Source organism: Caretta caretta, chromosome 22, assembly GCF_965140235.1.
Source record: "Caretta caretta isolate rCarCar2 chromosome 22, rCarCar1.hap1, whole genome shotgun sequence".
NCBI classification, from domain to species: domain Eukaryota; kingdom Metazoa; phylum Chordata; order Testudines; family Cheloniidae; genus Caretta; species Caretta caretta.
Window position 1 is genome coordinate 15,941,557 of NC_134227.1, and position 13,767 is coordinate 15,955,323.

The following is a 13,767-nucleotide window of genomic DNA, read 5'->3' on the forward strand; positions in this document are numbered from 1 at the left end:
GGGAGCGATGGAAATCCGATAAGCAGTGAAGGCTAAAACAATGTTGGGAAAACCTGAATTTGCTCAGCACCTATTCAGACCTCTGCCAAAGCTAGCGACTAACATATTCCCAAGGCCGTTAAGGAAGCCGTGTGGTCTAGGGGATTTAGGCATAAGAGCAGGGGCTGGGATTCCTCAGTTCTAATACCAGCTTTGCTGCTGGTGTGCTTTGCTGTCTCGCTATCCTGAGTGAAATTCACTCCTGTGCAAAAGGTCTACGCACCATTTAGTCCCTCAACAGAGGGTCATTTAAATCACCAGATACTGAATAATTTGGGTATTGTCAATGTATTAATGGTCAGACCGGAATGTGCCCTAGATTGTTAGAAGTTGAATGTTGAGCGGTATGCTGTTGGAAAGCCACAAATTGGCAGTACGAGCTCTGATTTTGACCTATGGGCACGCTGTGTGAATGGTTTCCATACAGCTTACGTAGTGGTTGAGTGGGGATCTGGGAGCCAAGATTCTCCCAGACTCTCAGCTCTACCACTCACTCGGACTTTGGTCTTGGACCTGTCACTTAAACGACTGCTAAAGCTGAGTCCGGATCCGGAGCCAAAGCATGGGGTCATGTTGCTCCATGCTTTTGTTCGACCCATGTATATAGTCGGAGAGGCCAGTTGTGTGGGAATTCCCACACAAGTAAAGAGGTATTCAGACTAAGCCCATCTCTGCCTCTTAGTATCATTGATCGAGAGCTAACTGTAGGCTCTGCATCATCCAGATATAGAGGAAGATACGTTTCCTGCCCCAAGGTATTAAATCAGACTCAGGCAATAGAGTTCAGATACATACCATGTCATCTGAAGGACCAAATTTAGGCCTTGACAGGGTTATTTTTTATATCTTTCGTTATTGAAGAGGCCATGAGGAAGAACGTTAAGGAATCATTTGAATGGGGACATGCACATTGTTTGGTGCATAAAACTTTGTCTGAGTTTACCCATCTGCAAAGAATCAGTAAAATAATACTCCATCAACTAACCCAAAATGGCAGTTGTGAGGCTTAATTAAAATCTGCAAGTGCTTTGAGATCCTTAGTTTATAGGCTCTGTGTACAGTGAGTTATACAGGCAAACAAATGTACAATTTCTGGTATATTTGCTAGGATTTTACTTATTTGCAAGGCTCAAGTCAGTTAATACAACCCTAGAACGTACCTTCTTTATACAGAATATACACATTCTTCTGTCGGGGGAGAATTCCACTAGCTTCAATGATAATTTTGATATCTGTAATCTACGTAAGGCATAAAAATCTTGAATAAGTCAATAATGTAGCACAAACAAAGACGATCTAAATTTATAGCACATGTGTAACTTTTTCGAGATTTTTTGCCTGATCCCCAGGAAATGTGGCACTGATTCTAATGGAATGGAAAACCGGGGGAGGTAAATTTAAAACCGTGTACAAATAAAGGTAACCCCAGCAAAAGGCAAGCAAGTAGCAGTAGAATCACAACAAGCAGACAGTGCATGTTTTGTGTCCAACAATAGCAGCATGCGTGACTTGAAATGCTCTTTCCTTATAAACCAAAATGCCCACTGGTATGGCTTATTAACACTAATCTTCAAAGAGCCACCCAGTCCAGAGGTTCCTGGTTCAATACATAAATTCAGTTCCACTCTAGCAAGATTCATTTGTACAAAGTGCCATTGTTACTGATGACCATGGATTGACTGTATGTGTGTGAATCTTTTATATTTCCCCTTCCGTGTGTGTGTGTCAACCTCTTATATTTCCCCTTCTGTGTGTGTGTGTGTGTCAACCTTTTATATTTCCCCTTCCACTTGCATAAGGAGTATCCAAAACCCCTCAGCAACATGCCTCTGATGTATAATTTACATGTGACAATGCTGCATTTGAACTTGCACTGACTCGGCACAGAGCGGATTGGGTTAAATGGAGTATTACTATGCCAAGAGCTCATCTGGAACTAATAATTTTTGAGGCCACCAAAAGTGAAGAAAAGGAGAGAGAAGGGAAGGGGGAGAGGGGAAAGGTACCTAGTTTCAGTTTGGTTTTCTATAAAATAAGGCGTATGCTGCCATCTACTGGACATGTGCATTACTGTGCAGAGTACTAATTCTTCGTTTAATACTTCCAAAGGACTGGATCATACACAGAATTGATTATTCCCTCTCTAGCCTGTTTTGTTTTGGAAGTAGCCCACTCAGAACTCTATATGCTCTACCCAGTCACCAGCTCTGTATAAGCATAGTTGAAGTCAGGCTTGCTCTTCTCTAACTCCATTGTTGAGCATCCAGTGAGTCTGCTGCAAAGGGAATCGACCCATATTTCCACCTTAGCTCAGTTTTGTATTGCTGCCATTTGCTTAGGATTCACCCCCAGGGAACGAGCTTTGCCTTAAATTTGTTGAAACGTTAGCAAAGCCCTAGGCTGTTGCCTGCAAATGGCAGCAGCACAAATCGCACAACACAACCAGAGCTGAAGACACCACATCTGTCTCGTCTCGGAATGAGGGACTGATCCCACTCGTTAGCCCCACCTGCTGGAGTTGGCTCAGGCATTCCAGAGCTCGTCTGCCAAACCAGACAATAAATGTGGTCTATTTATTTACAGTGACTGGAACCTAACAAGTCCTTGGCATATTCTCCAAGGTCAAGGCATTTCAGTCACTTTTCCAATTTCTTTTCACTTTCCTCACCCTTGGTTGCCTGATATTCTTCATGCTTATTCTCCCAGAAGACCTGTGCTTGCAACACATAGCTCGCAGCCAATTGCCAGTGCTCAGGGCAAGGTTACATAAGTGTATGGGGAAAGCAATGCTGTGTATTCAGCTAGATGAGCCAAACTATCCTGTCATCCTATCAGCTCAGAGGCTAGGTTGAAGAGGCCATTGTGCCTGACTATCTAGACAGATCAGCTCTGAGCTATGTAAAACTGTTGCTGAGCTGGGAATTACTTTCAAACAAATGGGCCTCCACTAGAGAGAGGCTGATTTTGAGATTAAGGAACAGGAGTGGGACTCGGGCCTCCAGCATTCTTTTCCTACTTCTGCCAGTGGCTCCGTTTGACCTTGAGAAAGCCATTTCGCCTTTTGCTGCCTCAGTTTCCCATCTCTGAAATACACTGTCTGCCTGTGAGTGTCAGAGAATACCAGAGTGGGAAGGGACCTCAGGAGGTCATCTCGTCCAACCCCCTGCTCAAAGCAGGACCCATCCCCAACTAAATCACCCCAGCCAGGGCTTTGTCAAGCCAGGCCTTAAAATCCTCATGAGGCTCTTCTTATCAATGATCGTAAAGCACTTTGAGCTCTTTGGCTGGAAGATGCTGCCTCTGACGTTAGCTCAGGTACATTTTGTAACAGTAACCAGCAGTCCTGCCCAGACCTAGGTGTGAGCTACCAGCCCTTTTTCCTTGCCCCCCTCTGGCTCTGTGCTCCAGCTTCTTTCCTTGTGACTGATGTGGCCTCAGCTTGCCTGTGGTGTCTCTGGCTCCTGCCACCACCTAGGGGCCTCTTTTCAGTGTGACTCTGGTACACTGGCTCCCCCTGCAAGCGCAAGCAGTTCAATCCTGTCTTTTTAGCACCACATGTTCAGTCCTAGGCACCTTGGCGGGAGAGTGCAAATCAGTGGCGCATCAGCTGGACTCGACACTGGACATTTTGGGGATGTGGGCTTGAGTTTATCTTCTCACATCCTAGAAGAGCCTGCGCCGTTTTTCTGGTGTCTCACGTTTGCCGGGTTGCGAGGTGTAAACCCAGAGTCAGGGTTTTGATTTTTAGAACCAATCTTTCGTCTCGCAGACCCTTTTCTTCCCACCGACAGTGACAACTGGGACAGTCAGAAGCTGCGTTCTCTGAATCTTAAAACCAAGCTCTAGTCCTGCTTTGGAGTTGTTTTTTCCGCGTATTTCCTGACAAGAGGGGTTAACACAAACACTGGTGCCAGGGCAAAAGAAGCTTGGGCCTCAGAGGGAAGGAACACATGAACCAGTTCTTCAGCTGTTGTCTTGATGGCAGAGTTCAACTGTTTCTTGAAATGCTACATGCCTGTCAGGAAATACTTTTGCAATTCTGGCTTTGCTCTGCTCACAGCTATCATGTTTAGTTTGCTGTGCTGGGCTCTGGATGGGCATAATGGGATTATTATTTATTTTTATTGTGGTGGGAGTCCCGGCTGTGGGCCAAGACCCTATTGTGCTTGGTGCTGTATAGACACAGGACAAAAGGCCGTCCCTGCTCCAAAGAGCTTACAATGTAAGTATAGGACGAGCCAAAGGTGGAGACAGACAGATGGGAGCATAAGGAAAAAATAAGACACTCTGTACCTCAGTATCCTCATCTGTGAAATGGGAGTAACGAGACTGACTTGTAGGTCTTCTGATGAAAAGAGCTGGGTAATACATGTATTATCGTAATAAAAATACAATGTAAACACAGTCTGGAAATTAAACAGACGTCCAGGCCTCCAGCTATGAGATTTTCTGCCCTTATGTGTATATTGTTTCACCTTCTCATGTCCTCCTGCTATAGATGCTCACCTTCTTCATTTTGTCAGATAGGGTACAGTGGCCTTGTGGGGGAAAACAAGGAGAAAGCCAGTGGGTTAAGCTCCATGGGGCAGGAACACATCATCTCTGTTTGTACTGCACTTGGAACAATGGGGTACATGCATCACACAAACATGCACATATTACTGTATCACAGCTCATTATGGGTGAGATTCAGTGCTGTGCACCATATTTTAAGCCCCAAAGCAGCATTGTCAATCCCAAGAGTTCAAAAACTGTAAGTCAGGTTCCCCCCAAATCTTGAGATTGCCTTGAAAATCATGAGTTTTTGAGAAATTAATGAACGTTTTGTTCTTTAGAGGTCATATTTACAAGCTTATCTCTGTACCCACAAGGGCAAGAAACTTATTTTTTAAAGGAAAGCTGAGAATCTTATATAGTCACATGACTCCAGGAATTGAGACTTTAAGGAAAACAAATACCATGAGCCTTGTGATTAAAACCATGAGTGTAGGCATCACTTCAGTGAGAACAGCTGGCATGTCACAGTGGGTCAATTTCAGACACTGTCATTGACAGCTCTGTTTACAAAATACATCCTTTAAATTAAAAAAAAAAGCAGTGTTCAGAAATAGCACTGGACACATTTTTATTGTACTCCAAAAAATAACTCAAGACACATGTAGAATAGATTTTTTTAACATCCGTTTTCTTGACTCAGTTAAGTTTTATTTATTCCATGAAAAAAGTTTGACATTGAAAGACAAAAAAAACCTTCAAAATTGTGCAATGAGTTACTAAAATCTGCAGCAGAAATCATTTGACTGAAAAACCATAGAAAAGCAATTGAAATGATAAATGTCTAAACGTCACTTTAAGAGCTTACAGAGGTGAAGCTAATGCTGATGAGAGTGGTTTAGACTGGTTGCCTATACTGGATGCTGAAAGTTTAGAATGATCACTGTTTGTATATATATAAAAAACCCTTGAAGTTGGCACTATATGAAGACGCTTTCTGGATCCAAGGTTACTAATTCAATTACGACAGTCACATTCTGAAGTCCATTTGAAAGAGATGTGGAATTTGTATAGGAAAATATTGTTCTTGTCTTTCTTGAATACAGTTTCTAAAGTTGTACTGACAAATCAGCTAAATCTTTCATTAAACCTTTTGAGGTCCCTTAAACAGATAAAAACATGCTGATTCTCTGTGGCACAAGGCTGTACTGTTTTGGGAAGAGAATGTTTTGCATCCTAGAGACTGACGCCCCTTTGTCCACAGAGCGTGTGATCAGTGGTAGAGCAAGCTACACTTGCCTCGCCAATGTTACTTCACACCAGCCCTGGAGAGACCATCTCTAGGTCTGAGAAGAAAGTTCAGTCTCCATGACTCCTGGCCATATAGTTTTGGATTCTCTGAGTCTGGAAACAACTTTACTAATTAGTGCTGTGTTGTAGATAGGTTTTAATGTTGTGGCTACCTGTCTACTGAGAAATGGACAGAGATCTTCGAACTCATTTACCAAATACTGATTTGTGCTGGATTCAGTCTAGTGACCTGGAAGTGAAAATTCCATTAACTGGTAGTACCATTCTGCAAGAAAGCCAAGAAAAGTAAATATGGGTTTTGGTAGTCAGGATTTTCGTGATCCTACATATATAATAGTTTTGATCTCTGACTGCTAATCATGTGTGAGTTCTACATGCAGAATGTATACTTCAGTTAGTGGGGGTGCTACGTGTGAAATCAGTGTAGCATTTTCAGTAGAGAGCTGAGTGTAGATCACCATTTTATGGATCAGGCTTTTGCTATACAGCGAACTGAAGTAATTTGTTCACGGTGAAGGGAAAAACCAGATCTGGTTTCATTTTCCTGAAGGGGCCCCCAGATTTCAAGTTTAGGAAATGGTACCTCCATGTATATTCACCATATAAGATCAAAAACCAAAGGGCCAACACAGTTAAAAGTTGTTGTCTTTCGTTCAAATGGACTTAAGAATGCAGGCTTGCTTCTAATGTGTGTCGTGAACAATAAAACAGACTCAAATGTTAAATAACTGGAAGAGTCACCATAACGGAGGGTACAACTAACAGCCTTTTAGCTGAAGTATTCAATAGTTTTGTTTTGTTACAGTAGGAAAAACCCAGTCACCTCCCAACATTTAGGGTAACAATTCGCTTCACATTTCATAAAGCTACTGAAACAAAACAAGAACAAAATCTGGATCTGGATCGTGTGTACCGTATTTACAACAACCCCCGCCCATATCTGTGAACAAGATTCTGTGCTTCAAAAGTTCATAAAAAATATACAATTTTTCCATAACTGCATCGATCTTGCTCATGCTCCCTGGAACTTATAATTTTCTATTTATATAAAATACACTAGCCCTGTAAGGCTGCTTTGCCAACAGCACAGTGGTTATTTTTGCTGAAAGGGAAAGTTTTGAGGGTTGAGGATGTCTCTCCATTACAGCACTATTCACACAAGGTGAAATTCACCCCAGGAGAACTTGCACAAGGTCTATGACCTGCTTAAGTGCCATTTAAACCCTTCAGCGAGCAAAAGCAATGCTCAGGCAAATGTGCAGACCCAATGCACTGAGCTTTATTCCACCCACATTGCATTAACTGAGGCACTGTTAACCAGGAGTATTTTTCATTTGCAACCAAGTGTTTCAAACTGGAAACAGTCTATGTTTTGTACAGCTGAGAAGTGAATGCAGTGACACCGGTCTGAGTGACCAGCAATGATCAGTCACCCAAGCTGAAGTAGGTCTTTAACTTCAAAAGTTTGAAAACATCATACTGAGGAACTGTCATAGCGTATTTAAGTGGCCATGAGGTTAGTTATTGGAGTTGGTCCTTAGTGTGTGTTTCCCTATATAGGAACAAAAGGCAATAGGCCAAATTCTGCTTGCCTTACTCAGGTGAGTAGTTCCACTGAAGTCAATGGGACTGCTTAGGTGAGTAAAGCACACAGGATTTGACCAATATCAGTGTTCTATAGACCCCACCCCCCCTTCTGAGATACTCTTATGCTAATTTTTGTAGCGATTGTGCAGAAATATCTGTTTAATAAGAAATAATAACCACATCCCTAGGTTTTCTTTCTTTCTTTTGGCCATTTCCCCACTTTTCAAGTGTTTGAATCATTCAGTAAATCTAGGAATTTGTCACTCAGGGTCAGATTTTTGATTTGGGTACGCTAGTGTAAATCAGGAGTGATTTCATTTACACCAAAGTTTGCTGCTCAAAATTTGTATCTCAGAATAGCACCTGGCCCTCAAACCAAGTAAAGAAAAACACGTCACAACTCTACAAGCTTAAAATAAAGAAGCAGTGTCCACAAAAACCCATTCAATTCTGGTCCCCCGGAAAAAAAGAAAGAAAAAAGAACCAATTTGTCACTTGGGAATGACACTCTGTCAGTAGCTGAAAATATATTTAGTATTTGTTTAGTGTATTGAACCATACAGAACTTCTACAGTTTATACATTTTCTTATTTGAAATTAAATGAATCACTTGTTTATCTGAACATAGTTGACCCTTCTTTTTCTCACTCTATCCATAGGAAGACTGTAATTATATTTTCAAGTTACACAACAAAGATACTTTTGGTTAAAATATTTATATCATGACAAGACGGCACACTGTATTTTAGTGGTGTAGAGCTGATAGACTTTGCATATACAAAGTATGTATAGATGTGATCTGTGAGCACTCACTTACATCATTTGCTCTCCAGCTGGCAAGAAGTTTTGACTCTGTGGTGGGATTCAAACTCTACTGTCACAAAAAAGCTAGACAATGGTACCAGACGTTTTTAACAGCTAACGTTTAGCTCTGTAGCCAATGGTGTGTCTACAGTAAGTGCATAACAGATAGTGATCTGTATATATGTTTTACTTCTGAAGTTGAAGCTAAAACCACAGCTACTTTTAGGAAAAAGCAATGAAGGAATATAGTATCCTTTTGTAACCTCAAATGAATTCAGATTTTCTAGCTTCGTAAGACTGCGGAAAACCTGCAATCAAAGCCCTTCCTCTAGTTTTAGGTAGCATGTCCCCACCCCAGCTGCCCATCAATATATTAGCATCTTAAAGAAGTGCCATAGAGGAAACACGTTTGTCTAATTGCATGTGACAGCATGGACTGAATTGTGTTTTTAAAGACAGTCAGTGGCCACATTTTCCTGTTAGTTTACAATTTTTGCCAATAATATATTTAACTAAAGGATCAGGCTACAAGTGAAGGGCAAGGTTAGCAAATCCACTACTGTACGTAACCCTAAAGCATTTAGGACAGTGCTGGTGATGCACAGAACTGCATAGACTGTAGGTTTGTGAGGCAGAAAGTAAGGGCCAGAACTGAAAACTTCGGGGCTTAGGGTAGTCATCTAAATCCATGGTAAGGGCCAGATCACTAACTTGTGTAAACTCACCCACGTGCATAAATATCTGCACAGTCTGGACCTTAATCCCCTAAATTAGACACTGATTCAGCAGTGTACTTAAGTATGTGCATAACTCTATGTACATGAGTGGTGACTTCCATGAGGGATATTTACATGAATATTGGTAGGCACATACCTCAGTACTTTGACTGAATCAGGATCAAAAAGTGGCCTGATTGACTCTGTCCCTGAAGCTGGTGGGAGCTGTGGGTCCCCTTTCTGAAAATCAGGCCACTTACATTTTTAGGTCTTTAAACAGACCTCACTTTAGGCCCCCTGGTCTGATTCAGTAAAGCACTGTACGTGCAAAAGTCCCAGTGAAATCAATGGGATTTCAATACATGCTTAAAGATAAGGAAGTGCTGAAGTAGGGATTGGTTCTGCTTTGAGCAGGGGGTTGGACTAGATAACCTCCTGAGGTCCCTTCCAACCTAATATTCTATGGTTCTATGAAGTGCTTTGCTGAATTGGGCCCCAATGTTTTAAAATTTTGACCCAGTTTTTTAATAATGGAGGGGGGGAATTAAAATTAACGATTTTTTTATTATTACTGCAGTAACAATGATTGTGATACCAAAAATCTACTGCAGGTCAAGATAAAGTGGCACACATTCTATCTACACAGTGTGTACAATGTCTGATGACTCTGAAAATCTGATCTAAAGCATATTTCCCAATAAATTAACACAACAAAAATACTTTCATATAAAACAAAGTCCAAAGGATTTTTTTAAAGTAAATGTAAAACCTTCAGGGACTATATTACTTGTCTCCTTCTCTCTCTCTCTCTCTCTCTATATATATATAATCTCCTGAATTTTTTAAAATAAATTTCTTATTGTCTTAGAAAAATAAAAAGAGTAGCCAATTTAGTCAACAGAAAACATCTCACAGACTTAAAAGCATGCCCAGCAAGCATAGCCTTGTAAGACTAAATTAATGTTAAAACAAAGCAATTCGGTTCTAAATCAACCTGGTCTGCAGTTCACAGTTGATTACTACAAAGTGTATTTTTTTTATTATTTTTTGGCCCATATAAAAATAATGTATTGCAACTCAAAGTGCATTTTTAAAATAAACCATCAACTATTTTTATCAAATGAAATATTTACACCATTTGGTTTACAGTCAGAAATGCGCTTCACGCGATGACCATGGGAACGTCATCTGAGAATCCAGTTATCATAGGGGCTTCGTCATCGTCGTCATCTCCTGGAAAGTAAATGCAACGCTCTGTCACACAGCTACAGTAGTTTCATGCATTCTAAGACTAGAAGGGACCATTACATCATCTCGTCTGACCTCCTGCATAACCCAGGAGAAATGTAGCAGGGCAGGCTAAGCAAGCGCTCGACCGTTTGAGCCAATTTTCCCTCCCTAACTGAAGTAGCAGAGGACAATTTTTCGGTTCCAACACAGCAGTTTTTGCATGATTGGGAGATCTTGGAGTAATAATAATAAAAACCATCTTATGTTTATGTCGGGCGTGATCCACCACATGGGATCAAACCCTACCAACAGACCTCAACTAGAACAAGAACAAATCCACAGAGACTCATCCCAGAACCCAGAACAGAAGTTAGGTGCCTGTTCTCCTCCCATTTAAGTTGATGGAAGTTCTACAGGAGTTGGATACAGCCTGATACACACACACACACGAATGTATTTGCCGTTGAAAATACAGCTGTCTCTGGGGTGGAGTTGGAACTGGGACAATTTTGGCTGAGGACACTAGAGTGAACTCGGATTCTTACAATGAGTGATCTGTAGTATCCTCTCACTACAGACATGAGACTAGATTCTCTGCTGGCTTCAGTGGAATTATGCTCGCAGAGAGTTTGTTCCAGAGGTTCTAAACCTTTGAAGTGCATGGGAATCTTGTCTCCAATGGGCATAGGGCGGAAACCCCAACACAGTAAGCTGCATGGAATTCTCAATTTATCTGACTCGGAAGGATGAAGTGGCTGAGTTGGGAGTTGAACCTGTGCTCCCATGTATCAAAAATGCCAAGAGATGGTAGATAAGAAGGGAGAAAAAGAATGAATCTGTCCACGCTCTGTACATCTTTCTTGGTCAGAGCTGTGCATGTGATGTGCCATGTTTGCGCATGGCTAAGAGGGCACCGTCAGTGGGGCTGCTCACATGCTGTACAGATTACACCCTTGTAGATGTCTGCAAGGGAGGCTGAGCCTAGAGCCAAAGGCAGATGGGACAGGAGCTGCAAATAATGCTGCTACAGCCACGTGAAATTGTGCATCGCTTGGAGCCTGCTCCCAGAAACGGAAATGTGATCAGGAACTACAGTCATTTCAACAGCTTATCCACTACCCAGGTCAATGCACCAGGAGAGCTTCAGTGGATACAGGTCCACAAACCTCTCATAAAATTTCAGGACATGGACTAGCGCTACTTACCTAAATCGTCACCAGAAGAGAATATGGCTGACCCAAGACGGGAGCTATAGTGGCTATTTGCAAAGGCAGTGAAGCTATTCTGTAGTCTTCTGTGTCTCATGTATAATACAACAAACCCTATCCCCACGGCCACGAGCAATAGGAATAATATCGGGACCACGATGGCAGCTACATCTGTGGATTTACCAGTTTTAGACGAAGAGGCATCTTCACCTATGAAGGGGAGGAAAAAACTGCCATTTGCAACTGCTGCTTTACAGTGTTCAGGTAACTGCTATGAATTCAGTTTTCTGAGGATCTGCCAGTGGAATAATGAATCTGCATGGTGTAAAATCACAGTAACATTTAAATCCTGCTAACTGTGGTGATCTCCTCTAGATGCCCTCTAGCAGAACACAAATATAGATTTTATTAACAATATTGTATTTCATTAAGTCCTTGGCCTGAAGAGCACACAGTAAAAAAACCACAAAACAGCTTTTGTTCTCATATTTAAAAGTAAGGCTTTGATCATATCTGGGTGAAGGCAGAAACACAATGAATGAAAACGTACCAGTTCCAAGTTCATCGTACAGAAGAGTCGCAGGCTCCCCACACATCTGTCCGCTATAAAGACATCTGGCCTGAACTGTGAATGAATAGTTATGGCCTATCTTCAGATTGGAAATTTTGAAGAAGTTCTCTGTGGTGTTCCCAAGATAGGCTGTGATGTTCATCGTGCTGTCAAACATGTGTATCTCGTAACCCTGATATGCCGGGGGGGGGGGGGGGGGAAAGGGACACGACACAGAGAATAAAACAGAGATCACTCAGTTCTTCAGCTGAATGAGCCCTCCCATTCAGGGTTTGCTACTTCTGACACCGTTTTAAACTTCTTTTTGCTAGTGTATTTAGCCCTGTTGATACCCCATTGACAGCAATAGTGCAAAGCTTTCTTCAGGAAACCCTGTCAATAAGCTTCACCCCTGACCTGGAGAGACTAGTCTAGAACTGAGAGATTTCAGCCTCCGTGTATTACTCAATGCTTAGCATCTCCCTGAAATTGCCGAAGAGGGAATGACACTTTTGTGACATGGACCCCCATCCACTAGAACTAGACTGAGAGCCCCAGTAATTCACTTCCCATAGATCTTCTATCAGTCTTTAGATACTAACACTTTTCAGGCACTGCTTCTGTGGTGACCTACATGTGAAAGGCTCTGCGTCCTACTCCCGTTCCCTTAGACGATTTGATTGCCCCATGTAGTAGAGATTTTCAGGAGGAGAGCGATGTCCTCAAAAGCCAATGGAATGGGTCTTGTATCATTAATGAATAAACAAAGCTACCTGCATGCAGGAGGAATATCAGGAAAACTTTGTGGAATAGCGTGTACTGCCCTTTTGATGTCTTTATGAAGACACCCCTCCTAGGCCAGTGCTACTCCATTCCAGGTTTTCCTTGAACAATACCTGTAGGATGGGGATCTGGGTCAGTGAGGGGGGAAGAACTGGCAAGGAGCAATCTGGAGTTCATTAAAAACACCAGAATGCTGACCCTAGCTCTGAGTCCTGAGGGTGGCGTTCCATGAGCAGGGGAGGGTGGGTTGGAACTTGCCTCTCCCTTCAGTCTGTCCTGGTTCCTGGTGGTTCTAGGTGTCTCACCTCCAACAACAGGAAGGAAAGGCAGGTTGGGTAATGAAGTCTACTGGAACAGCTGTACTGCAGTGCTAGTGTGGAGCACGGCATGCTGGGAAATAAGGGAGCGACCTCTCTATCTATCCACACACACACAAAGGCATGTATATACAGACACGCACATCAGTGTATTGTGTTCTCAAACCGTTCTGTAAAACGTCACCCATTTCACCTCTAACCAAACCAGTTTCTTAGTTAAAAATAAATAAATAAATAAAAACCAAAACAACCTCTGGGACTTACCCGGCTTTCATTAAAATTACTTTCTTTCAAGGCTAAACTCTTCCAAAAAAGCAGAATGTGATCATTTTCCGTGATAATTTTTAAGGCATCTGGTGCAGAGAGTGAAACTGCAAATGGGGAAAATGGGCAAACACGTTCCTTATCAATAATGTCTCTGTTTTTAGAAACTGCACTAAACAAGCTCACTACTGAGCATTTATATCTATCTATCTATCTATCTACCTATCTTCTATTCAGCACGGTATTCTGTGTACACTGACATGACACACAGGACTTGCATCATCAAAATCAACGAGAGTTTTGCAATTGGTATCAATGGGAGGGGCAGAGGCCGAGTAGGTATTCTGTTTCCTCACTATGACAAAAAGGACATTTTTAATTCCTCCGTTTAAGCAGGTGAAAAATTCCCTGCCTGCCACTTTAGTGACTGCCCTCTATTAAAGGGTTGGGTTTTTTTATTGCTT

The 13,767-nt window shown here is 42.0% G+C and overlaps 1 protein-coding gene and 1 long non-coding RNA gene across 4 annotated transcripts in view; one reads left to right on the plus strand and one right to left on the minus strand.

Annotated features, from left to right (window-relative positions):
* Nucleotides 1–13,767, plus strand: part of LOC142069816 (uncharacterized) — a 34,773-nt gene that overhangs the window by 18,158 nt on the left and 2,848 nt on the right. The gene's annotated exons all lie outside the window — the stretch shown is intronic.
* SORL1 (sortilin related receptor 1) overlaps nt 5,140–13,767 on the minus strand; it is a 105,062-nt gene continuing 96,434 nt past the window's right edge. For all 3 annotated transcript variants that reach the window (XM_075122291.1, XM_048827663.2, XM_075122290.1), the window contains exons 45-48: nt 13,304–13,410; nt 11,940–12,132; nt 11,387–11,599; nt 5,140–10,184 (exon numbers count right to left, since the gene is read on the minus strand). In XM_075122291.1, coding sequence (XP_074978392.1) covers nt 10,114–10,184; nt 11,387–11,599; nt 11,940–12,132; nt 13,304–13,410 — 584 coding nt within the window. In that variant the 3' untranslated portion in view covers nt 5,140–10,113. The remainder of the gene's footprint in view (nt 10,185–11,386; nt 11,600–11,939; nt 12,133–13,303; nt 13,411–13,767) is intronic.